The sequence below is a fragment of the Saccopteryx leptura genome, chromosome 5, assembly GCF_036850995.1.
Source record: "Saccopteryx leptura isolate mSacLep1 chromosome 5, mSacLep1_pri_phased_curated, whole genome shotgun sequence".
In the NCBI taxonomy this organism is placed as follows: domain Eukaryota; kingdom Metazoa; phylum Chordata; class Mammalia; order Chiroptera; family Emballonuridae; genus Saccopteryx; species Saccopteryx leptura.
The window spans coordinates 171838723-171864290 of NC_089507.1; the positions used below are offsets into that span (position 1 = coordinate 171838723).

Genomic DNA, 25568 nt, shown 5'->3' on the forward strand with positions numbered 1-25568 from the left:
CCCATTTCCTTCAGAAAAATAAAAAAGAAAAAAAATTCTCTGTTAGAAGCAGCACAACCTGGTCTGTGATTAGGGAGGCCTGGCCCAGATGGCAGGAAACTAGCATCCTGTTCCAACTCAGAGTCACAGAAAGTGAGGATTGGAAGGGACTAAGAGGTCAGGCATCATCCATTTCACAGATGGGAAAACTGAGGCCCAAGGAGGTGAGGGGATGTGCCCAAGGCTGTGCTACTTGTACAGAGCTGGGGTTCCGGACCAGGCTTTAAATAGACATGAGTCACCTTCCTTGAGCTGCATTCCTGTGAATGGGGCTCGAGGTTGGCCTTGTCCACCATCCGGAGCCCCTGGGAAGGATGGATGGGATGGACATTGTGAAAGTGTCGGGAGCCGATCCACTAATGCTGGCTAACTAGGTCACAGCAGAAGAAGATCCACAACTGCTGGTTGACAAAGTCACAGCAAAAGAAGATAGAGTTACCGCAGTAAAGACCAACAGCTGCGGGTTGACAAAGTCACCGCAAGGAAAGGCACGATACTTCCCCCTTTAATCTTTTGAATTAATCTGGCCTTATATCCCCCCTTTTTCTGGGTGTGTGCTATTATTTGTGGCACAGGGATAATAGTACCGTACTTTCCCTGTAGATTTGTAGTAATTTCTTTGGAAATGAGACAGAAGGTGTAAGTTCCACAGAAAAGCCTGTAAGCCCCTTGAACTGGGCTCATAGATATAAGAGGCTGGCTATGATATCCCTCGTAAAGGGTTAAGTTTGTAGGAGAATTTCTTATTATTAATCATGTTAGAAAGAATATAGCCAGAACTTAGCTAGTGTATGAATATAGTAAATAAATAAAGTTTAACCAGACAATAGAATCTTAGATAAGGTGTTATGGAATGGCCTGTTGCATGGCCTGGGATAGGAATGGTCAGCAAGAAAAGGATGTTTTGCTAAGAGAATTGTTTTATGACTGAAGGCAGTTGCTGGACTTTCTCAGTGAGACACTCATGAGATTTATAAACTTTCCCAAAAATTCTTTCTTCTGATAATGAGAGGTATGGCAGGAGGCATCCATAGAAGCAATAGCAATTAATGTCTTCTGAAATTATGTTGCTACTAAGCTATCTTGCGAGTGCACTCTATATATCTTTAAGTAAAAGTTACTCTTAATGTTAAGTCAGTTTCTCAATGGGCAAGCCTTTTGTTATCTTGTGAGAAAAGCCAGGACACTGCATAAATTCCAGGCCATTTGCCTGAGCAAGCGGTGGTCCTTTGCTAGTCCTTAATGATTTTGTCTGTTAATCTCTCTCTGCCCCTTGACTCACAAACAACAGTAAAGTTGAGTTATTAGTTAGTACTAATCCTTTGAAAGCTTTTACCGATGTTATCGCTATTCAAGTTATTTTTTTAGTTGTACTTTGAATGATTTGCCACCTGATCTGTAGTTTACAGATGTAAACTAACTGTTATCTGGAAACATGTAAACATAGTGAAACAGAAGCAATGATTAATACCATGTAATTGTAACTTGGTGTGTGGGTATAAAAAAGGAGCTGTACTAGCATTTGGTGGAGATGCCTGGCAGTAAATGCTAACTAGAGAATAAAGAGAAAGAAAAGAATTCGGCTCTCTCACTCGAATTTCGCCGACGCCGTCTCCTCCTGTGGGACCCCTGGATCCCCCCCGGGGCTGGACCCCGGCATGAAAGCAGGGCATGAGCTGTTAAAGCTCAGTGTATGCACACATTTCGCAATGTTGCTGTTAAAACTGTGGTGTAAGTTCCTTCTCTCCCCTGAGCATCTGCCTATGTGTGGCTGACTCTCTGACCTCTGTCTTGTGAGCTTTTCCCCTTTCTGGTGAATTTTAGGTTCAGCACAGCAAGTCAATGAAGTCATATGGGGGTGACACTAAGGACGGAGTAAAGGGGACTGTGCTTGAGCAGCACGAGGGGTCGGAGCCCTGCAGATGCTCAGATGCTCCTGTCCCCTCCGGTGGCCAAGGAACCCTGGTTTCGTCGGGTTGGACCAATCCCCCAAGTACTTTTGAGGTTGATGGAGTTAGATGGTGCAGAGGCATCTCAAAGACAGGTGCTGTCTGTGCCTGGGATGGGGAAGTAAACAAGATAAGCAAGTTTCCTGCTTCGTAGCTTTCCTCTTCCTCCTTCTGCTCACCACCACCAACAACAACAAACACACAGAGAGGGCTCAAGCACTCTAGAAATTTTCAGTGTAAAGTCTGTTAGAAGCCCTTCAGCCCAGACTCTCACTGAATGCAGGATGCCTGAAGGACAGGAGCAGGGAAATCAGAGAAGGTCACAGCAGCACAAGGACTGGAATCCACACGTTCAGATCCCACTGTAGTGCCCTTTGTCTCTGCCGGGGCCCCTCCGCCCTATCCCTCAGCTCCAGGAGGCTGAGGAGGAGCGGAGTTGGCATCAGCTTCTGAATTCCCCCTCTCCAGCTTCTGTGTCTGCTGGTGGATAAAATGTGAAATTAATTTTAGTAGTATATTTGATTCAACCCAATACAAATATCATGTCGACAATATTGAAGATATTTTATTTATTTTTATTAATAATTATTTAACACCTAGTGTGTATCTGATACTTACCCCACACCTCAATGTGGACCAGCCCATCTTCCGGTGCTCAGTAGCCAGGTCTGGCTGTGGCCACCATGCTGGTCCGGATGCAGATTACCCGGCTCCCACTGCTCCAGCTCGGACCTCCTGGGCGTCCGCCTTCCCTTCACACCCTCTCTGGCTGTGTCTTCCTTACAAGGATTAGGAGAGGCAATGGTGACAGAAATGTTAAAAAGAGGAAAGAATGACAGAAAACTTCCAAAGCAGGGTTGAAAGAGGGGTGGTAAACTTGACGCTGAGCTTTACTTGGTAACATAATAAGCAGATTGCATGCAAAGTTCTGGTGTAAAGGCCATAGAATGCGGTAATTCTTCGCCTTCCACTGTCATCCCTGATGTGTGGTCAGAGCTCCCTCCACTCCAAGGTTCTAATTTTCCCTCTTTGTGGTCAAGCCTTCCAGGTGAAGATTCTGCCCCTGTTTCCTGTCTGATGATCAGGATGTGTTATGTTGGATTTTTCCCCCTCTTCATCTTTGCTTTGTCAGGATCAATTTAATCAGTGTTCATCTTGTCTTTGGAACACTGATGTCATATGATGGGTGGTGGAGATACGTGTGGTTCTGGGGAAGAGTCAGTGGCACCAGGGGTGGAGAGAGGCTGTCAACTCTCTGTTACTCTGGTAACACGATCTACGGGGGTTTCCAGTGCTGGTTGGTGGAAGTGGGAGATCATAGCACATCCTGGGCCCACACAGGTACATACCACCAAATCAGACACCAGAAGACACATCCAGAAACCTCCCAATTTCTGCATAAACTGGAGAGTCAGGAGCCAGAGGGTATCTGTGCCATCTTTGGCCACTCTGTATAAATATGTGATTGTCATGGGTGAGCAGCGATGGCTCTGAGGTTCAACGAGGCGTCACTGTCAAAGGGTCACATGGATTCCACCAGCACGTCCAGATTGGGACCTCCAGCCTGTGCTGCGTGGGATTTCTGCATCTTCCTGCTCTGAGGCCTGTGCCCACAGCGCCTCATCTATTTTTGCCCTGAGGATGCCCTGAGGTTAGGACATACCTCCCCGAAAGCAGGAAGGAGAGCTGCACCATCAGCGCTTGAGGGTCTGTTGTTTCCCAATAAATCTAGAGAAATTGGTGGCTGAATCAAGTCTTAATACTTGTTTTTTTTGTTTTGTTTTTTGGGCCAGAGGCACAGCCACCTGGGTTGATCCCTGAATGGCACAGCTAATCCCAGACTTGCGCTGTGAGGGGCTTGTATGCTCATGAGCCTTCTGTTTGCCAAAAGGAAGCTGCTGCGGCCCTGATGGAGACCGGCCTGGGAATCTGAGGAGCGGGAAAAAGGTCGAGTTCCCGAGGCTGCAGCTGCAGAGAGCTGGAGAGGTGCATGGGTGAACGGAGCCTGTGTGTTCGCATCAGCCAAGGCAAGGGACCCAGGAAGACGCGAGGGGAGTCAGAGAACAGAAAGGACTTCCAGGAAGGCTTCTGCAGCAGACGTCTTGATTGCCACCTACCCAGCTCCCACTTCCCCAAAGATGGAGCTGCCCCTTGTCTGGATCTCCCCTCTTCCCCTTGGAATCAGGAGAGGATGCCCCAGCTGTAAGATAGTCCCCATCACCTATCAGTGATTGGTTTAAAGGTGGTTGCCTGAGTCTAACCAGCCAATGAGGTTTCAAGGGAGACCTGGTAGTTGGGGATCTGGGAAGTTACTTGAGAGAGCTGGTGTGATATTCTTTCTCAGAAGTCCTGGGTCGAGTGAGATAACGGTTTGCTATGTGATCCCCAGGGGGGGCAGAACCAGCCACAGGGTGTAGATGACACTGCAACGATGATGCAAAGAGTAGGAACTTGCACCAGCTGCCCAGGCCAAACAAATCAACAAAAACCCCAGTGAACTGCTAACAGTGAAAGCAGAGGGCAGCTGTGGCTGCTCTGAGCCACAGCCCTGGCAGGGAGGCCAGGGTTTCAGGGTGAGCTGTAGACTTTGGGAGAACAACAGACAGACACTGACCTTGAGGAGTGGTATCTGAAATGCCACTTTAGATCAGAATTCCGCAAGTTTCCATGTCCTCAGCACAATGGCACACAGGGAATTACCTACTTGTGAGCAAAGGGAAATAATTATTAAAAAAATAACAAAAACCTGTCTTTGTTGCAGCTTCACCTACAAAATTAACAATCATAATATTAATAGTATTCTTTGAGAATTTTAAGCGTGGGGCTGGGATTCATATTTACACATTGTCAGGGAAACCCTAAGCAGGAAGAGGAATTACAATGCTGCCACGTGACTATCACTCCTTGGTGACCAGCAGAAGCAAACACAAATGCTTTCTAAAGGGAAGTATCCTCAGCCCACAGATTAAATTCAGCTAACTGCAAGCTCCCAGCATAATATTAGCAAGTGCAGAAAAAAATAAGTCACCATAAGGAAGAGTCAGTAGAACCAAAATAATGGATTTAATTCTCCAAAGATTTCTGATGCTGAAATGACTTGATGAAGAATATAAAGTATGATTCCTAGGCTTAAAGAAGCAAAAGAGGCCATTGAAAAGTATGACAAAGCAAGCAGAGACTATTTCAAATTAACCAGGAAGGTTTGAGAAATAATCATGTAGAATATTGGGAAAAGAACACTACAATAGTTGAAATTAAAAATAGAATGTTTGTGTTAAAGAGCAGGTTAATGATGGAAACATAAGTTGTGATCTGGACAAATTCCCCAGAAGCGGATGGAACACATGGAAGGGAGGTGAGATGTGGAAGACAGAGCAGAGGGCTTACTGTGTGTCCAGTCCAGCGGTTCTTCACCAGGGTGTGTTTGCCCCCAGGGAAAATCACTAGACAGTGTTGGGAGATGGGTTTTCCGTTGTCAGACTTGGGGGATGTTGTGCAGGGCAGGATGCTACTGACTCAGAATTAGATGGGCTCAATAAGTTTTCTTCCCTGCTAGGCTCGACACTGGTTAAGTTTAAAAACAATCAACTCTATTGAGGTATAATTTATAATAACTGAAATTCACTAAGTATAAGTGTGCAATTAGACATGTCCTTAATTCTCCTGCACTCAGGGTTGGTGGTGGGGAAGTTTGAATTTGCCAGAGAGGCTGTCTTCTCTGTCCCCTTCTCATTGCTAAGCCCAGAGGCAGACCACATGAAACCCTCAGTTCTCAGCTCTGAGTGTGGACCCAGGTGGCTCACCCTGGGCTGTCACCACTGAGCACTTCCACCTGAGGGATCTAGAAGCTTCTTTGATGTCAGCTTGGTTATCATCCACTTATGCCTGGTGAATCATCCAAGTCCTAAAGAGAAGGTGGCTTATTTCTCAGAACTGAGGTGTAAACCAGGTTGGGAGCTAGCTCCTATGAGTTTAGCTTTGTCTTGGGGACCCACTTAGCTCCTAAGCATATTTTGTTTTCAGGTACTTTCTGTTTTACCTGCCAAAGCAGACAAACACCTTTCTGGGAGCAAATGGAGGGCTGTGAGCTAACCAGCAGTCTTCTTCAATCCTCTCGATCGCTCCAAGAGACAGGTTCTGTGGTCATCTCTCATTTACAGAGGACACTGAAGTTTGGATTTTAGCCGTTCTAAATGGGTGTGTAGTGGTAGCGTGTTGTTTTAATCCCAGCTATGCTTTCTTAGCCAAAAGGCCAACAAGCAATTCTCCCAACTATGTTTTCTAAGTAGTTTCCAATGGTGGCTGCCACAGAACCATGTGCTCTCCCTCCTCAGCTTCAACCTTCCTCTTCAGTGATAAAAGGAGGGTGGTTGAGTGAGAACAGGCTCTTGCATTTCAAGCCAAATTATAGAAGCAGACAGTAAGAGGCTCTCCTCATTCATATAATAGTCGACATGCACCAGAAATGGTGCCTGGACCTCGTGAGTACTTTATAAGTTATATTTGCTGAATGAATGAATGAATGAATGAACAAATGAATGAATAAGGCAATAGGATCTGACCTGGCCCCAATCTTCTGTTTTCAATGGGAACAGCAACCTCAGTCCTAACCTCCCAAAAGTTCATCCTTGGAGCTCTCCACTGGACAGCTCTCCACCTGTTCGGGACTAATGCTTACTCAGACACCTCCTGTCCTGGCCACGATGAGCTAAACCCAGTCATGGAGCTATGCTGACACAGGGTGATTCACGAGACTGGTTGGGGGAAAGCAGGAGGTAGGCAGGGGCCTGGCCATGGACTTCAGGTTCCTAAGCTCAGAAAAAAGTTTGAGGGAAAGTGACCAGCAGGTGAGGAGCTGGGATGGAGATGACACCAGGCCACAGATGGTAGTGAGCTTCCAGCCAGGGGATGCAGAGTGGTGCTCAGAGGGAGCCCTGGGCCTCTTCCCTGTCAACCTTCACAGCATGAGTTTAGGGGGAGCCCAGGAGTGCCGCCAGAGCTGCACCTGGACCCTCATTTTAGGTGGAGCCTTGACTCCCTGACTCATAGCGGACAGGGGTCTAAAGTAGGGACATAAGCTGACCCAGGCATGCGGATCTAGGCCAGGCAGATACGGGAGCCATGGAGAGAAGCTTCAGAGAATAGGTGAGGAAAGTGCTGGAAACTTAATTCCGTTAGCCTCCTTTATTAAGAAAACAGCATTTAGGTTGTATCCAGCCTCAAGAAAAGAACCCCACATCCCAGGTCTGGGTAAGGGGACCCTTCTCACTGCCCCCAGTGAACTTCCTCTGTGGTGGCACAGTTTGCTCAGAAGGCCCGTGAGGAGGAACCCCCGGGGAAGCAGAAGTCGCGCTCTCTTCTGAAGAGGGTGAGCTGTGCTTGCTCACTCCACTTCTCCACCTCCACCAGCTGTTGGTTACACCACATGCTAAATTCAGCACACGAGAACTGTCCCAGCCTACCGTTGCTTAGGAGCACTAGGGCCTCTGCATCAGGCTCCATAATGGAGACATGGTTGCTAGAAAACGCTACTCTAGCTCCAATTACTTAATGCTTACCTTTCTCCTGACCCCAGACAGACAGTACACATATTAGGCAAGCTTTGCTTAACAGTTTTCACTGAACCCAAAGGGCAGTTTCTAGGGGTGTGTGTGTGCGTGTGTGTGTGTGTGTGTGTGTGTGTGTGTGTGTGGTGGGGTTCAGGACAGATAGACAATAGATGTCCACACCAGTGGATTCTCTTGTTACATTATAAGAGTAACAACCCAAATACAGTGTCTCCAAAGAGATCAGGGAGGTCATTGAATACTAACTAAAAAATAGCGGGGAAAGCATGAGCCCGAGGTTGGCACCTCACCCATTCGAACCAGCTGGTAATGAGCTGGGCACTGGCTCTGCCTTCCACAGAGCTGCTGGTCATCTGAGTCTGGCTGCATCTTCAGGAAACTGGATCCAGAGAAGTATTCACCGCAGGGCGTCTCTGGAGCGGTGAGCTGTGGGCCGTGGTCCCCAACAAGGTGACTCAAAGGTCTCGGTCTGGCTCATACTCTGTCCTTTCTGGGCTCTGTAGAATTTTCAGGCCACTCATTGACCACAGCCCTAAACCAAGTGTAAAGTGGGAAAAAGTTTGTCACTAGCTGAAGGGAAAAGAGAAGGGATTGTAGCATCCCAGTGGGGAGGAAGGTTCCAGCTACTGTGATGGGAACTGGCAGACCACCTTCCTCACTACCTGGTGAGGCATCTTCCTGTGGCCTCTTGAGTCTGAAAACCAGGGCCCAGCTATTAGGACAAAGGGAAGGGTGGACACGTTTTCACAAGTGTTCAAAGGGAAACATTCCACAGAGAAACAAGGGCTAGAGCTGTGGAGAAATTGGCATCATATTGATCAAAGAGCATAAACTTCCCATTATAAGGTGAATAAATTTGTACAACATAGTGACTATAAATTAGTAAGACTGGGGTGGGCATATGTGTGAGTTGCTAATGATAGAAGTCAAAACAAAAAAAATTTTTTTTCACAAGGAAAGGTACAGAGACATCACAAGAAAATAAAACAGATTTTATAAAAACAATGATTCTGATTCTTCAAAAACATTCCCAAGCGAAGGACCTAAAATCTACCATCCTTAAAATCTAAGAACTTTCAGAAAAGTGCCGCAAAACCAAGGAAAAAGGTGTGGAGCAGTTCACGAACAAGCAGCAAGAGGATAAAATACCAAAGAGCACATTCCAGCAGGGAAATAAACTCAACAAAAAGAGGAAATTCTTGCCAGACAGTCAAAGTGATGAATAAGTAGCTAAGAAACCCAAATGGGTCTGAATTAATCAAAGCTAAATATTCCAGAAATATTGTTAAGAAATCTCTCATGTATGGGAGTAAACCACAGATTGCAGAGATAACAAGAAGTTTTAAAGGCCCTGTGAGGATGATGCTCCAAGCTGTGGAAGCATGGGCCATCGTGGAGTACTCGTGCAATGACAATGCCACCTTGGAACACAGGAACGTGTTGACAGAGGAGCTCTCTGGGAGCACGTTTCAGCCTTACAAGTCGGCAGATCACCCAACTCTGGACAAAGTGTTAGAGAAACAGCCAGAAACACTCGAGCTTGTCATGGATGAAATGAAACAGATTCTCACTCCAGTGGCTCAAAAGGAAGCTGTGACTAAGCACTTACTGGTGCATAAAGTATTACCCTTGGACTTTTTTGTGCACCCTCAAAGCTAAGATCAGAAATGTTTGAAACCATCCGTGAAGCGGTGAGATGCCTGGTATACACACACAATGGCACCAGGGTGACCATGTGCTGCCTATAGCCGGGATGGGAAAGTGATTGTGAAAACATTAAAGACTTATGTGGAAAAGGTGGCTAATAGCCAACACTCCTATTTGGTTCTACCGGTGCCATTTGATTGTACTCATGATACTTGTGAAGCAGACACTCATATTAGAAATTATTAGTTCGTCTAACACAGTAAATGAGAAATATGGAAGGAAGGTCTCATGGTACCTATCAAGCCCCAGAGATCCTGCACAGACAGTAAGAGAAACCACTGAAGTTCAACAGAGACAGAAACACACACAGTAAGAAAGATGCAAAGGTTTGTGGTCAAGTGCTCCTAGAATCTGTCTCTCCAGCTCTGTTAAGCTACCTGCAAAGTCGCACCCAAGAACGGGTGCGTGTGTGTTGGAGTCCGACCTTTGGGAGCTGCTGTTGCAGATGTTCTGTCTGTCTGTCCTGAACGCCGTCGCCAGCGTGGCAGCAGCAGAACTGCATCCAGGTGGCAAGGATGGAGAGCTTCACATTGCAGAACAACCTGCAGGACGTCGTTCTCCGACGTGGTTAATAGAGAGATAAAAAGATGAAAGAAAAAGGAAGAGAAGGTTGTTTTGCAAAAACACTTGCAGAGCGTGTTGGTGTGAGGAACCTGAAGCCCCCGGCTGGTGTGAATTCAGGTGCCAGCAATCTTTCTAGCCTGCCGAAGGGCTCTGATCAAGACATTGCAAACAAGTCAAAGCTGGACTGAAAAACCTGATTCCCTTTTCAGGAAAAACAAACACACAATCAAACACCAGTAAAGGAATAGAAACACTGCTTGAAAAACTATTGATGGAAACAATTTACCAGATGGGATGATTTTTTTTCTCCTCTGACCTGTTTCCCCAGCTTGGGAAACAAAGGTGACGGGTCCGCCTTACTGATGACTTGTGTGCCCTGCGAATGTGCTTCTTCTTTGTACAAGGATTTGTTTATAAAAGCTTTCTAAAAGTGAAAGGAAAAAAAAGAGACTTTGGTGGATACTTGAAATTTGCTGAGAAGGTAGACCTTAGCTTCTCACCACACCAAACAAACAAACAAAAAGTAACTTTGTATATTGATGGCAGTATTAACTTGATTGTGGTTATTATTTCGCGATGTATATGTATATTGAATCATCCTGTTGCACATCTTTTAAAAATCACATGCACACCTTAAATGTATGTAATTTCTATGTGTCAATTATACCTCAATAAAGCTGGGGAAAGGAGAAGCCAAAGAGACAGATTCCAAATAGGTGCCCGTTTGAGGAGCGCCTCTCAAATGGGACTCTTTCTCCTCACGTGAGGAGACGCTCCCTTTGGTGTGAGGACCCACGACCCATGTGGCACAAAGTGACAAGTACAAGAGTGTTGTTTTTGTGAGTGAGGGGCTGGAAAGGGGCAGATCGTTTCCCTCAGACATTTCTAATCTTATTTTATTTATTTTATTTTTTTGTGTGACAGAGAGAGGGACAGACAGGCAGGAAGGGAGAGAGATGAGAAGCATCAATTCTTTGTTGCGGCTCCTTAGTTTCCCTAGTTGTTCATTGATTGCTTTCCCACATGTGACTTGATTGGGGGGGCTACAGCAGAGCCAGCAACCCTCGCTCAAGCTGGTGAGCCTCCGCTCAAGCTGGCGACCTTGGGGTTTCAAACCTGGGTCCTCTGCATCCCAGTCCGACACTCTATCCACTGCACCACCACCTGGTCAGGCAACATTTCTAATTATTAAGATTATTTTGAAGACATCATTTAAGACAGGCAATAGTACTTCCCTCAGACAGTTTTTTAAATTTATTGGCTGACTTTAGAGAGACAGAGAAGGGGGAGGGAGGGAAGCATTCACTTGTTGTTCCATTTATCTATGCATTCACTGGTTGCTTCCTGTATGTGCCCTGACCCTGATCAAACCCACGACCTTGGGGTTTCGGGATGGTGATCTAACTGAGCTAACTGGCTGTTAACCTTTTTTAAACAACATGACTTAAAAGAGAGAAATTTTCCTCAGGTTTTACGACTGCCCTCCCTGGCCTTGAGGTAGTTTCTGAGGTCAGCAGCCCCAGGGGAGGCCTGGACATCAGCTGAGCAGAGAAGCACAGGCCAGACTCCCAAGTCGTGGCCCCGGGAAGAAGCCCCAGCCCCGAGATGGGGGATGCTTACAAGGGGCTTGGGAGCCAGGATGCAGGGGGAGCCAGGGCAGAGGGCTGGCCCGGGGCTGGGCCCAGCGAGCCCCGATGGACTCAGAGCAGTGACCTCCCTGGGCAGACAGGACATCCAGTCTCTCAGTCTCTCAGGCCCCAGAATCAGGACCTCATCACAGAACTACCCTCTTTGGTGTGGTGTGTGGGTTATCAGTGTGTATCAGTCAGTGTTTTAATGAGCAAGAGCCATCAACACCCAACTTGATTAGCTGAAAAGAAAAAGTTTTAAAAACTTTTACATATATCCGAAGCTCAGGCATAAAGGGTGTTGAGCTGGTCTCAGGAACCAGACACTGGCCAGTTGCTCCATTTCCATCTCTGTCTCTCTCACATTTCTGCTGCTTCTCTCTGTCCTCAGTCCAACTCTGTGCCCAAAGTCCTCCAGCACTGAGGACACAAGGGTCTGAATTTGGGCTCCAAACCAACTGCTCCTGACCATAAGCCCCAAGCCCTTATGCTGTTGGGGAAGCTATTTTCTACTCAAAGAAGTGGGAATGAGGTGCTGTCCCTCCCGGCGATGATGACACTTTAGGAGGAGTCAAGCTGTGTCCCTGAGCAGGGAGGGCACCTGGCCAGCCCCCAGAGGTCTCAGAAGAGTTCCTTCCACAGTCCACGTCTCCTCTGGAAACGGGGTCCAGAGTCACAAGTGTCTTTTCATCCGTCGACTACTGGGTTGTGCCTTTGGTCAGGTCAGACAAGTTCGATGTAGATAGGCTGTTCCCATTGCTCCCTGGAGACTCTCTGAGACCCCTTCAACCAGAGGACAGCGCCAGCCACGGTGAGTAAGACGGGTACCTTCACGAATACCAGCAGCATGTAGTGGTTCCTGTCAGAGGGGACAGAGCGGTCAGAGTCCTAGGCCTGTCCAGGCCCTGTCACTCCCAGTGCCCTGACACTGGGACATTAGTCAGCCCAGCCAAACCTGTGATCCCGGCCCAGCAGCCCTTCTCTGAAGACCCCCATGGACCTCCTCAGCCCAGTAGGAGTGCCTGCTGTCACCCAGGACAGGCTGTTGGCCTGTGTCCCCTTGCTGCTCCACTCATGCCAGCTCTGAGTCGCTAAGTCACTCTCCTGCTCTGTGACACCTGATGCTTTGCATCGTGGAGACCTGTGTCTTATCTGCCCTCAGCACCCACCAGGTCAGCGATGTTTTTTTTTTTGTTGACAGCTGAACGGGGTGATAATGCTTATAGTGGAGAGGTCTGCAGAGCGGTTTCCTGGTGAGGGCTGGGATGGGAGGATGGCAGGTGGGGTGTGAGACGGGGTGGGGCTTTGGGCCTTGATGTTGGCTGTGATGAGCTCTGGCCTCAGTGACTATACAGGGTCTGAGGGGTTCCCAGGCTTGGCTGCCCCATGGAAGAGGCCCCAGCTAGGGGCAGGAGAAAGGACTGAAGCCACTCACCGGGTTTGGGAGCTGGAGGACACCCCTGTGTGGTTGCTGCCATTTGTCCCAGATACCAGGTTTTCTGGGGTCGATGAACCTAGACACAGGCAAAGTTGGCCATGAGTTATTGGCACAGACCAAGGGTTGGTACATAGCTCACGCTGCCACCCCTGTTCTGCCAGCCCTGCCACAAGATGCCCACTTCCCTGGATTCAGAAAAGTCATCTCTTTGGAGAAGTCTATTGGGCGTCTCCCCTTCATATTGAGTCATCTGAATCTAATAAACAATCATTGTTCTCATCACTTTCAGGTGTGGCAAGAAGAAATAAAAATTAAACAGGAGTAGGCACTAGGGTGGATTCTGAGGAGAGAGATCAATGTTTCCATAACCTCTCTACTTCCTCCTCTAAGTGGGACTGCTGGTTTTGGGGAAAAAAAATCCCTGGTCCTTTTGCTTAAGCAGGGCCTGAGCCAGGCTCAGGGACAGACAGTTCTGGAAATGGAGCTTCTGTTTATTGGGGTGGTAAAGGAGAGGAGCACTCCAGAAGGCTGGTGAAGAAGAGGGTACATGCCAGTTCCATACTGAACAGTGACTATAAGGAATAAAACATCTTTATGAGAAACCATGAGATAGTTTATGGTGAACAGCTTGGTCATAGATTCCTGAGGCCAGCCTGGCGGTGAGTGTTAATGATCTACCTTGTATCTGAGTCCTGGGTCTAGCAAACCCTGCTCTGCAAGGCCCCACCTGTGGTCACACGGGGTAGCTCCTGGCTGAGCCCCAGGTAACTGCGGTCAAAACAGCTCCCCTGGAGGCCATTGTTGGCCTTACAGGCTGGTGCCTCGCGGCTTCCCACCCAAGACACCTAAACACCTTTCTCCCTGAAGCTCCACATGTGGCTGGGTCCCCTCACATGTCTTAATCAATCCCTTTTGTGTCCCCACACATCTCGGCTTCCCCTACTGGGCAGCCTTGGGGACGTTTTGCTTGGGTGGTCCTCACTGGACTTCGCTCCGCCCAGAGGCAGCCCTGCTGTCTTGGGTTCCAGTCCTTACAGCACACGGGCTACTCTGCCCTAGTTTCTCTTGCACCCCTCCCCATCTGTCCGTCTGTCTGTTGAACCCTCTCTCACACACTGGTTCTCAGGATCTCGGTCACTTCCCTTCCGCCCTGGGAAGGAGGGTGGCCGGGGTTCTCACTCTTCTAGTCCTGAGCACCAGGTTCTCATTGTAGAGATGAGGAAGTTCTCACCTGGGTTAATGAATATTTTTATTGATGTCCCACGGTCAGTTCCAGGCTTTTCAATCCCACAGTGGTAGGTATCTTGGTCATTTCGTCTGAGGTCCTTCATGGTCACCGTGATCAGGCGGTCTCTCTGATTGTCCGTGATGGACACCCGGTTTCTCTGCACTGTTTGCTGGGACCCTGTGGTTTGAACGAGGATCCTGCACTTATGCCAGTATGCTCCTCGACACCACCACTTCTTGTGGCTCTCCCATCCTGGTTTATAGGAACACTGCACGGTCAGCGAGCCCCGCTCCTGGCCTCTCACGATCGCTGGGCCTTGGATGGACAAACAGCCTGGGAAACAGAATTCCGAGATACAGACGCTGCCCCCTCAACCGGCCTGACCTGGAGGACCCTGGCTCAGGTGGCTCCAGGCTGATGATCAGGCGCTGCGCCAGGTTCCCCGGGAGCCCCGGCCACTTAGCTGACCCCTCGGATCTATCTTCTCCTTCATCCAGCTTCCCCATTCGCTGCCTCAGTGACAATGCTCTGGCCTCTTTCATCTCCATCTCCCTAAATGTGCTCACAGCAGGTGACACGGCGATCCTCTGACATCCTTAACTGTCCCCTCAAAATTGTTCTCATCTGACCCCTCTGACCACACTGTCTCAGAGGCCTCTCCTGATTTCCCTTCTTCTTTCTTTAAATCTTAGTGAAACCAGCCGCATGTAAGGTAAAAAATTTAACAGTCAGCCCTCTGGAGGGAAAATTCTCTGGTTTGTGCATTTTCCTCTTTCTATAGTGACTGATTTCAGGTGATCAGTGTGATGTCACTGGACACAGAGTTGGGAAGAACCATTTGGAACTGGTCCTTGTGCACCAGTGCCAGCAGCTCCAGAACACCTCGAGGTGGGGGTGGGGGTGGGACTCAGGGCTCCCTCTCCAGCCTTCATCTTGTCTCATTCTATTTCACCCCCATGGAGTGACCCTCCAGTTCCATGGCTCCAGGTTTTGTCTTTGTGCTGATGAGTCTCAAATCTGACCCTGTAGCCCAGCTTCTCCCCTCCGCTGCAGCCTAGCATTTACAATACACGCCGATCCCTCCGCCCCAAATTCAATAGTTACAGACTCAATGCCCCTCCCCCTCCCCCTGAACTTTCTCCTCTTCAGTTCTCCCTCCTTCCGGGGGGAGGGGGGAGGCAGCATGTGGACAAACTAGCAATGGAGAGGTAATGCCAGAGTCAGAGAGGGAGTAATGACAGAGAAAGGGGCCTTGAACCAAGGATATGGGCAGACCTAGAGTCTGAGAAAGGTGAGAAAACATTCTATTTTAGAAGAAATAAAACCTACCTACACCTTGATTTTAGCTAGGAACCGTGTTGAACTTCTGAACTTCAGAATTATAACCCCGGTCATGTATAACAAAAAGTAATGTAGGATTCAATTAGCAAAACTGACCTAATGCTCTTAAACCAACAACTGCATGAACACACTTCCTCACAGAACTTGGCATCTTCCTTGATTCCATCCCTCCTTCTCCCTCCGTGACTGGCTGGTAACTGACTTAATTAACTCTCCCTGAAAAATGCTTCTCAAAATGATCTTCTTTCCTCCTCTGCTGTCCACGAGGACAGCATGACAGAGCAGAAAGAGAAGGAGTGTTGGACACAGAAAGACACGTCCCACAAACTACTTGGGAAACCTGCGATGAGGTACCTGAGCCCTCAGAGTCTCGTTTCTTTGTGTGTACAATGGTGGTTCTGCATCCCGCCTTGCAGGTTGCTGTGACTTGGCTAGGTGTCAAACCCCAGCCATTCGGGGGCCGCTCCATCAGTGATAGCCTGTCAACAGGTCAGCTGCTCATCTGGTGCAGGGACTATAGTAACGGCACCTGGGAAGGCTCTCCCACTCCTGCTGCTCCCTTCCTCCAATCTCCTCTGCATATGGCGGCCAGACTTATGTCCTGAAATTGCCCCTACCTAGTCCTTATCTGCAATTACCATGAGCACTGAAAAATCTTTCAGGAAGCAACCTAAGTGTCCATCGATAGACATGGATATCTGAAATGGACAAAAATACCACTCAGACATTAAAATGAATGAAATCTTGCATTTGGGACAACATGTATGAACCTCAGGCCGTGATGGTGAACCTTTTTATAAAAACCGCCCACTTTTGCAGTGCTGGTCAACCTGGTCCCTCCCGCCCACTAGAGGGTATTCCAGGTTTCATGGTGGGTGGTGGCAAAGCAACCAAAGGACGCTGCAATTGGCCCACCATAAAAGCTAGAATGCCCACTAGTGGGCAGGAGGGACCAGGTTGACCAGCACTGCAAAAGTGGGCGGTTTTTATAAAAAGGTTTGCCATCATGGACCTAGAGGGTATTATCTTGAGTGAAATAAGTCAAACAGAGAAAGACAAATACTATATTATTTCATTTCAATATGGAATCGAAAAAACGAAGTAAACGAGCAAATAAAACAAAAACAAATTTATAGATGCAGAAGGTATTTTGATGGTTGCCAGCTAGCAAGGGGGACAAGGGGATGTGTGAAAAGGAGAAGGGATTAAGAAGTACAAACTGGCAGTTACAGAACAGCTATGGGAATGTGAAGTCCAGCTTAGGCAATAGAGTCAGTAATATTATAAGTATGTATGGGGTCAGAAAAGCACTAGACTTATCAGGGTCATCCCTTCCTAAGTCATATCTAATACAGTAACTATGTCGTACACCTGAGATTAACATAATATTGCATGTAATTGAAAAATTAAAAATTTATTTAAAAAGTAAATTTTTCAAAGATAAAAAAAAATCTTTCAGCGCTGGCTGGACAGCTCGGTTGGTTCGAGTATTGTCCCAAAGCACAGAGGTTGCTGGTTCAATTCCTGTTAGGGCATATACAGGATCAATCTGTTCCTGTATATCTGTTCCCCCCCCCCTTTCTCCCCATCTCCTTTCCTCTCTCACTAAAATCAATCAATAAAATTATTTTAAAAATTAAAAAAAAATCTTTCAGGACCTCTCCTGCAGCCACTCCACTGTCTCAGAGCGATTTAAAGTGCTGAGTTTGGCATTCGTCTTTTTCCAGGCTGGGTTCACGTTCTCTATCTGGCCCCTCGCTGCCCCTCTTGCCTCCCACTCTGCCCTATAACCCATGGCTACTTTTCTCTTCCCCTGACTCCGATGTGTCCTCCCAGGTGGCTGTGTTATTGCTCACATCCTTCTTCTCCATGGAAACTCCTTCTCCAATCCCTGCCCATCCACTCATCACCCTTGACAACCCCTTTAAGGCTCAGTTTCCTTTGCAAAGTCTTCCTGCCCTTCCCAACCAGATCTGCTTCCTCCCATGGCACCCACGGCCCTTTATAGGAACCTGAGTGTCACGTGGTATCTTGTGACCCTTAGCAGTCCCCCTCTGTCTCCCGGCTAGGTTGCTCGTCCAGAAGAGCAAGGATCTCATGTTTGTTCTCTCTTCCCACCCCCAGCCCCCCTGGCTTGCACAGTGCCTGGGTCCTGGTAGGTACCAGTCAAGAAAAGATCTTGGTTGTTTTTGAAAAGATCTGGGACATAACCAGTTTTCATTCTAGGATTACTTATAATTTCCACACCTGTGGACAACAAATATGAGGAGGCTAATTGCAGTACTAATGTGATAGTCAATACTGGAACGGATGCAAATGCCATGAAATGGAGATCAGGTTAATATATCCTATTTGGGTCCCTCTGTACCATGGCTAAAAGGAAAAGACAATCACAGATAAGATACTGATGGGAAAGATGTCCCAGATATACTATTACTCAGTCAGCAAAAGTTGCTTAACAGAGTGTATATATATTCCATTTCTGTGGGGCTTTTTTCATAGCCCATGTAAGGGGGAAGAAAACCAGAAAATACATGTTCTAAACTTTTAATGGTGGTAAGTGCTGAGATTGGGTTTTGTGGGGGAGTAAGTTTCACTTTCTCAATCACATATTTCTATTATGTTAAAATATTTACAATATTATTAACTGAGAAAACCATGAAGATAATTTTGAAAAAAATAAAAAAGGAGCCAATTAGGAGACAGTGATTGATGTAAATTAAAACCAAAGGCAAGCGTCTGCTGGCAGGGTCATTTTCTTTCCTAAAAGAAAAATAGCATGGCTGCAGTGCAAAGCAGAGGTTTAACCATAGACCACAGAAAAGAGATGTTCCCGCTTCAAAACAAGAGCTTCACCCACCCAGCTTTGCTCATTTTATCTGACAGTGAGCCACTCACAGTAGGACTGGGCTCACTGTCTAAATATATAAATATATATATTGCAGGAGGTTTTTTATAAATACCATTGCAATGGATCGAACCATCAATTAGGTCAATGTGAATTCCCAAGTTTGTTCGCAGAAAGAGAGGTGGAAACACTGGAACAGCCAAACAGCGAGGAGCCGCACTCGAGGAAGCAGGCTGATGGGCTTTATTACAAGCACCAGGCTTTTGAGTGTTCATTCTTTTTTTTACCTCTCAGGTGTAAACTTACTCCCATGTCAATCATTCAGGAAAGTCTGCCATGTGTGCAAAATCCTTGTGTGAATCGTCTTGTCCCGAAATTGAGAAATGGTTGAGCTTTGTGTCTGGGCTGATGGTAGGTGACAAATGACACTCAAAACAAGGCAGAAGCAGCCACAGGGAGAGCTCAGCGCGGAGATGCCTGTGGAGCATGGGATGTGCAGTGGTGCTGGAGCCTGTCTTATTTGCACTCATGGGACAAGTGACAAAGTGTCTCTGCTGAAGTCCCTGTGCCATCATTCCAGCCCAAGCTCTGAAGTCCTGTCTGAGGTTACAGGTCTGTGTTCCTAGCCATCTTGCATCACTTTCCTCGTTGGGAAAGGAGGGTCTTCCACTTGTAAACATTTACGAGCACCTACCCTAAGCCAGAGCCCTACCTTCCTCTCAGGGCTGCTGGGGACTCCTGTAACCCAGCAGATAAGAGAGTGTACTACCGGAAGTTGGGCCATTCTCACTTCACGCCATCCACCTTCTCTCCTTCATTCCACACAAGTAACCTCAGGGTGGCGAATGGCAGTCTGTAAGTGCAAACTCGGAGGCTGGCTCTCCTTTCATCCTTGACTCACTTCTTCCCCTTTCCAAGTTACTCACAGAGTTGGAGGGAGGAGGGACACCCTGTGTTGTCTCTGTAGCACTTTCCCCTTCCGGAGCCACAGATCAACCACGGTGGGGCTCAGCCTTCGTCTGGGGGAGACGTGTTTGTGTGGGAGATTGTACATATGACAGAGACTACGTGTGTGTATGTGAGTGTGTGTGACTGCAAGTGTCTGTGTCACTTGGTGTCCCTGTAAAAACCTGCCCCATCCTCTGAACACACCTCCATCAGTGCCTGCTTGTGTCCCGCCACCAGTGTCATCCACCTGTGTGTGTGACCCACCGAGTTGTTCAGGGTCTTCTTTGTGACAACCAGTCTTACTTCTCATTCCCCTTCATGTATCAGGGCCTGAGGTATGCCTGGCACAAAGTAGGAACCCCATGCATTTTTGCTGAATGAATGAACAAAACCACCTCCCCTTCCCCAGACGTGACACCTCTCCTTGTAGCTGGGATAGATGCTCTCAGCTCCCTGTCCTGCCCCTGTCATGCTAAGTTCCTGAGGCCCCCGCTGCACTTACCTGGGAGGCTGAGAAGGAGTAGAGCTGGGGGCAGCCACATGGTCTTGCTCCCTGGCTGTTCGCCCTCTGGCCTCCAAGCTGAGAGCACGCTCAGGTCCGAGCCAGGCGCCCGAAGCTCTGCCTGAGCCCAGGCTTGCCCTTTCTGCGTGTCCACGCCAACTTTGAGTTTCTTACTCATTTACTTCCTTTTAAGGACTGAGTATTTCCTGCTCTTAATTATTCAGCAAAAGGAGAGTCATTTCTTAGTAGGTCTGTGTCAGAGGACACTAGAGTCCCCACTAGGTATAAAAGAGGAAGCAAGGGGACTGTGCAGGGTGAGAGGGCCAAGGGGAGATATGTCTGCAAAAGGGTCAGGGAGGGGTCATCTGGCCTATGGGACCTTGGATTGAAAGGGCACAACAGTAGGCATGGCAACTTTCAAAATGGCTCCCCACTACAATAATGGGTCCCCAGCAGCAGGGAACTGTCCCCCTGACCCAACTCAAGTGTCAAGTGAGTCTTCTTGGCACACCTAGAGGTGCATTTGTTCAGGTGGTACAGCCAAGTGCTTAAGTGCAGGTTGTGGGACAGACAGTGTTAGGTTCTAACCCCTCAAGCACCACCTGCAAGCTTTATGACTGAGGACAACTTATTCAAACTTTCTGAGCCTCAGTTTTTGCATCTGTAGGTTGAGCTCATGAAAGTTGTTCTAAGAATTAAATGAGAAAATGTATATGCAGTTCTGAGAACAGAATCCTGGGCCAGGATTAACACTGGGTTATTAGTGCCCTAGGAAGAACTTCAGATGCTATATAAAGAATAGATAAAACCAACCCAGGGAAAGATTGGTAAGCTGGGTTTCCTCACAAGTAACAAGAAAAAATTTTATCCTTAATCTGATATAATTTAACTAGGATCTCGATTTATCACCCAGTAGCTAAAACTTTTGAAGAACAGTTTGAGGAAGCAGGTGAGGGTATACCTTCTCAAGTGTTAGAGTCAGCATAGAGGGAGGTGCACTCCCTGGAAGTCCTTTGGTAGTAGTTGCCCGGGATACATTCAGAAAACAGGATGAAAAATTGTGTCTGTTTGAAGACAACATGATCTTATGTGTAGAAAACCCTAAAGTTTAATCTATGACAAACCCACAGCTAACATCATACTCAATGGGCAAAAATGAAAAGCAATCCCCTTAAGATCAGGAACAAGGCAGAGGTACTTTCTTTCACCACTCTTATTCAACATAGCTCTGGAAGTCCTAGCCACAGCAATCAGATAAGAAGAAGAAATAAAAGGCATCCAAGTTGGAAAAGAAGAAGTAAAACTTTTGTTATTTGCTGATGACTTGATACTGTACATAGAAAACCTTAAAGTCTCAGTCAAACAACAACAACAACAACAACAACTACTGGAACTAACAAATGAATTCAGCAAGGTGGTAGAATATAAAATCAATATTCAGAAATCAGTGGCATTTATATATATCAATAATGAACTATCAGAAAGAGAAATTAAGGAAACAATTCCCTTCACTATTGCAACCTATAAAATAAAGTACCTAGGAGTAAATTTAACCAAGGAGGTTAAAGATCTGTACTCAGAAAATTATAAAATTTTGATAAAAGAAATCAAGGAAGATATAAACAAGTAGAAGCATATACCGTGTTCATGGATAGGAAGAATAAATACCATTAAAATGTCTATACTACTCAAAGCAATATATAAATTCAATGCAATTCTTATTAAAATACCAATGTTATACTTCAGAGATATAAAACAAATATTCCAAAAATTTATATGGAACCAAAAAAGAACACAAATAGCCTCAGCAATCTTTTTTTTTTTTTTTTTTTTTTGTATTTTTCTGAAGCTAGAAATGGGGAGAGACAGTCAGACAGACTCCCACATGCGCCCGACCGGGATCCACCCGGCACGCCCACCAGGGGTGATGCTCTGCCCCTCTGGGGTGTCGCTCTGCCGCAACCAGAGCCACTCTAGCGCCTGGGGCAGAGGCCAAGGAGCCATCCCCAGCGCCCGAGCCATCTTTGCTCCAATGGAGCCTCGGCTGTGGGAGGGGAAGAGAGAGACAGAGAGGAAGGAGAAGGGGAGGGGTGGAGAAGCAGATGGGCGCTTCTCCTATGTGCCCTGGCTGGGAATCGAACCCGGGACTTCTGCACGCCAGGCCGACACTCTACCACTGAGCCAACCGGCCAGGGCCTAGCCTCAGCAATCTTGAAAAATAAAAATAAATTGGGGGTATCACACTTCTTGATATCAAGTTATACTACAAGTTCATTGTACTCAAAACAGCTTGGTACTGGCATAAGAACAGGCATACAGATCAATGACACAGAACAGAGAACCCAGAAATAAACCCACACCTTTATGGTCAATTGACATTTGACAAAGAAGGTAAGAGCATACAGTGGAATAAAGACAGTCCTTTTAATAAATGGTGCTGGGAAAATTGGACAAATAGATGTAAAAAATGAAACTAGACTACCAACTTACACCATTCACAAAAATAAACTCAAAATGGATAAAAGACTTGAATGTAAGTCGTGAAACCATGATCATCTTGGAAGAAAACATAGGCAGTAAGCTCTCTGACATCTCTCGCAGCAATATATTTGCTGATTTAACTCCATGGGCAAGTGAAATAAAGGACAAGATGAACAAATGGGACTATAGCAAACTAAAAAGCTTTTGCAGAGCAAAAGACAACATGAACAAAATAAAAAGACAACCCAAACGATGGGAGAAAATATTCACCAACATGTCTGATAAAGGTTTAATAACCAAAATCTACAAAGAACTTGTAAAACTCAACACCAGGAAAGTAAACAATTTGATCAAAAATTGGGCAAAAGAATGGAATAGACACTTCTCCAAAGAAGACATACAGATGGCCAATGGGCATATGAAAAAATGTCCAACATCACTAATCATTAGAGAAATGCAAATTAAAACCACAATAAGATACCACCTCACACCTGTCAGAATGGCACTCATTAACAAAACAACACATAACAAGTGCTGGAGAGGATGTGGAGAAAAGGGAACCCTCTTGTACTGCTGGTGGGAATGCAGACTGGTGCAGCCACTGTGGAAAACAGTATGGAGATTCCTCAAAAAATTAAAAATGGAACTGCCTTTTGACCCAGTTGTCCCACTTCTGGGAATATATCCTAAGAACACCAAATCACTGATTCAAAAGAAGAAATGCACCCCCATGTTTATGGCAGCATTGTTTACAATAGCCAAGATCTGGAAACAGCCCAAATGTCCATCAGTGGACAAGTGGATTAAAAAGCAGTGGTACATATACACAATGGAATACTACATGGTTACGAAAAAGAATGAAATTTTACCTTTTGTGACAACATGGATGGACCTGGAAACTATTAGGTTAAGTGAAGTAAGCCAGGCAGAGAAAGAAAAATATTATATGACCTTACTCATACGAGGAATTTAATGAACAATGTGAACTAAGGAACAGAATAGAGGCAGAGGTGGGATCAAAGGGACCAGAGGGAAAGGGGAGGAGAGGATGGGATCAGAGAAGGAAAAGAGATTAGTGAAATTATATGTACTAAACACAGCCTAATAGAGAGCAGGACAGCAAATCCTGAAGGGAAAGGGGGAGGGCATTGGGGGGAGAGGACAAAGGGGAAATCAAGGGGAACACAGAGGACAGAGGGAGGGAGATATATTCGGTGGGACACTTGAATCTATGTAAGCACAATAAATTAAAATCAATTAAAAAAAAAGAAAAGAAATCAGGCCCTGGCCAGTTGGCTCAATGGTAGAGCGTCAGCCTGGTACGCAGGAGTCCCGGGTTCAATTCCCAGACAGGGCACACAGGAGAAGCGCCCATTTGCTTCTCCACCCCTCCCCCTCTCCTTCCTCTCTGTCTCTCTCTTCCCCTCCCACAGCCAAGGCTTCATTGGAGCAAAGCTGGCCCAGGTGCTGGGGATGGCTCTGTGGCCTCTGCCTCAGGTGCTAGAATGGCTCTGGTTGCGGCAGAGCAGCACCCCAGAGGGGCAGAGCATCGCCCCCTGGTGGGCGTGCCAGGTGGATCCCGGTCGGGCACATGCGGGAGTCTGTCTGACTGCCTCCCTGTTTCCAACTTCAGAAAAATACCAAAAAATAAAAATAAAAAAATAAAAAATAAAGAGTACATAAAGAGAGTACATAAAGGTTTTCTCTCTGAGAAAACTAATAAGGCTCGAGGGAAAGAAACAGACAAAAAAAAAAAAAAAAAAATCAGAGTCTAATGTGGAAAGTCAGAAGTTAATCTTTGCTCCAAAGTAAATGCCAGAGAAGACTAGTTAGTGTTTGGTACAAGACACACATGAAGTTTCAATTAGTAAAATAAACAATTACAATACTTAAAACAACAACAACAAAAAAAACAAAAAAAAAGAAAAGAAAAGAAAACCCTAAAGTCTAGACCAAAAATCTGTTAGAAACAATAAACAAATTCAGTAAATTTTCTATACAAAGTCAACATACAAAAATCAGTTGCATTTCTATACACTAACAATAAAGTATTGTAAAAAAAAAAATCTAGAGAAGACAAATTAATTTACAAAGCACCAAAAACAATAAAATACTCAGGAATAAATTTAACCAAAGAGGTGAAAGATCTGTGCATTGAAAACTATAAGATATTGATGAAAGAAATTTAAGACACAAATAAATGGAAAGACATTTGTGTTCATGGATCAGAAGAATTAATATTGTTGAAATGTCCATACCACTCTAAGCCATCTAATTACAAAATTCAACCCCTATCAAAATGCCACTGACATTTTTCATAGAAATAGAAGAACAGTCCTAAAATTTGTATGGAACTGGAAAAGACTTCAAAGAATCAAGTCAATCCTGAGACAAAAGAACAAAGCTGGAGGGCGTCCTACGTCCTGATTTCAAACCACATTATAAATATATAGTAATCAAAATAGTGCGGTACTGGCATAAAAATAGATGCCTAGACCAACGCAACAGAATTGAAAGCCCACAGATAACCCCCCACATATATAGACAACTAGGGTAGTCTCTTGAAGAAATGGTGTTGGGAAAACTGGACAACCACATGCAGAAAACCACTCACAAAAATTAAGTTGAAATAAATCAAAGACTTCACAATGAGATCATAAGCCATGAAACTCCTAGAAGAAAACACAGGGGAAAAGTTTCTTGACATTGATCATGGCAACAATCTTTGGATATGACACCAAAAACACAAGCAGCAAAAGGCAAAATTAATAGGCAGGATTATATCAAACTTAAAGCATTGTGCACAGCAGAAGAAACAATTAAGAAAATGAAAAGACAACCTACAGAATGAGAGAAAATATTTGCAAATCATGTCTCAGATAAGAGGTTAACATCCATAATAGATAAAGAACTCATACAACTCAATAACAACACCACAAAACCCAAACAATCCTATTTATTTATTTGTTTGTTTATTATTCAGCCACAAGTAAGAAGGAAGTCTGCCGTTTGTGACAACATGGATGGGCCCAGCGGGCATTTTGCTATGTGACATAAGTCAGACTGAGAAGGGAAAATACTGTATGCTCTCACTTATATGTGGAATCTGAAAAAGACTAACTCAGAGAAATGGAGTGGAGTTGTGGTTGGCAGGGGCCAGGGGTTGGGGAAATGGGAAGACATTAGTCAAAGGGCACGGACTTCCAGTTATAAGATGAATTCTGGGATCTAATGTACTGCATGGTAACAATAGCTACTAATACTATATCATATACTGGAAAGTTGCTAAGAGAATAGATCTTAACTGTTTTCTCCACACACACACAAA

At 46.0% G+C, this 25568-nt stretch overlaps 1 protein-coding gene and 1 pseudogene across 1 annotated transcript; one reads left to right on the forward strand and one right to left on the reverse strand.

Annotated features, from left to right (window-relative positions):
• The first annotated feature begins 6442 nt into the window (after positions 1–6442).
• Positions 6443–10124, forward strand: LOC136406607 (pumilio homolog 3-like; annotated as a pseudogene).
• Positions 10125–11094: 970 nt separating this feature from the next.
• On the reverse strand, positions 11095–19890 carry LOC136405833 (CMRF35-like molecule 7). The gene is made up of 4 exons (XM_066385382.1): positions 19760–19890; positions 14124–14453; positions 12890–12968; positions 11095–12313 (listed from the first exon to the last, which is right to left on the reverse strand). Exons 1-4 carry the CDS (start codon positions 19797–19799, stop codon positions 12178–12180), a joined length of 585 nt encoding a protein of 194 aa, XP_066241479.1. The 5' UTR covers positions 19800–19890; the 3' UTR covers positions 11095–12177.
• Positions 19891–25568: the final 5678 nt, after the last annotated feature.

What these genes read in the sequence shown, in the direction of transcription:
- LOC136405833 (XM_066385382.1), bottom strand. Translation starts at nt 19,799, where the DNA reads ATGTGGCTGCCCCCAGCTCTACTCCTTCTCAGCCTCCCAG. An exon ending in ACTCCTTCTCAGCCTCCCAG is followed by an intron (nt 14,454 to 19,759) that starts GTAAGTGCAGCG and finishes TCTGTTTCCCAG; the next exon opens with GCTGTTTGTCCATCCAAGGC. An exon ending in AAAAATATTCATTAACCCAG is followed by an intron (nt 12,969 to 14,123) that starts GTGAGAACTTCC and finishes GCCTGTGTCTAG; the next exon opens with GTTCATCGACCCCAGAAAAC.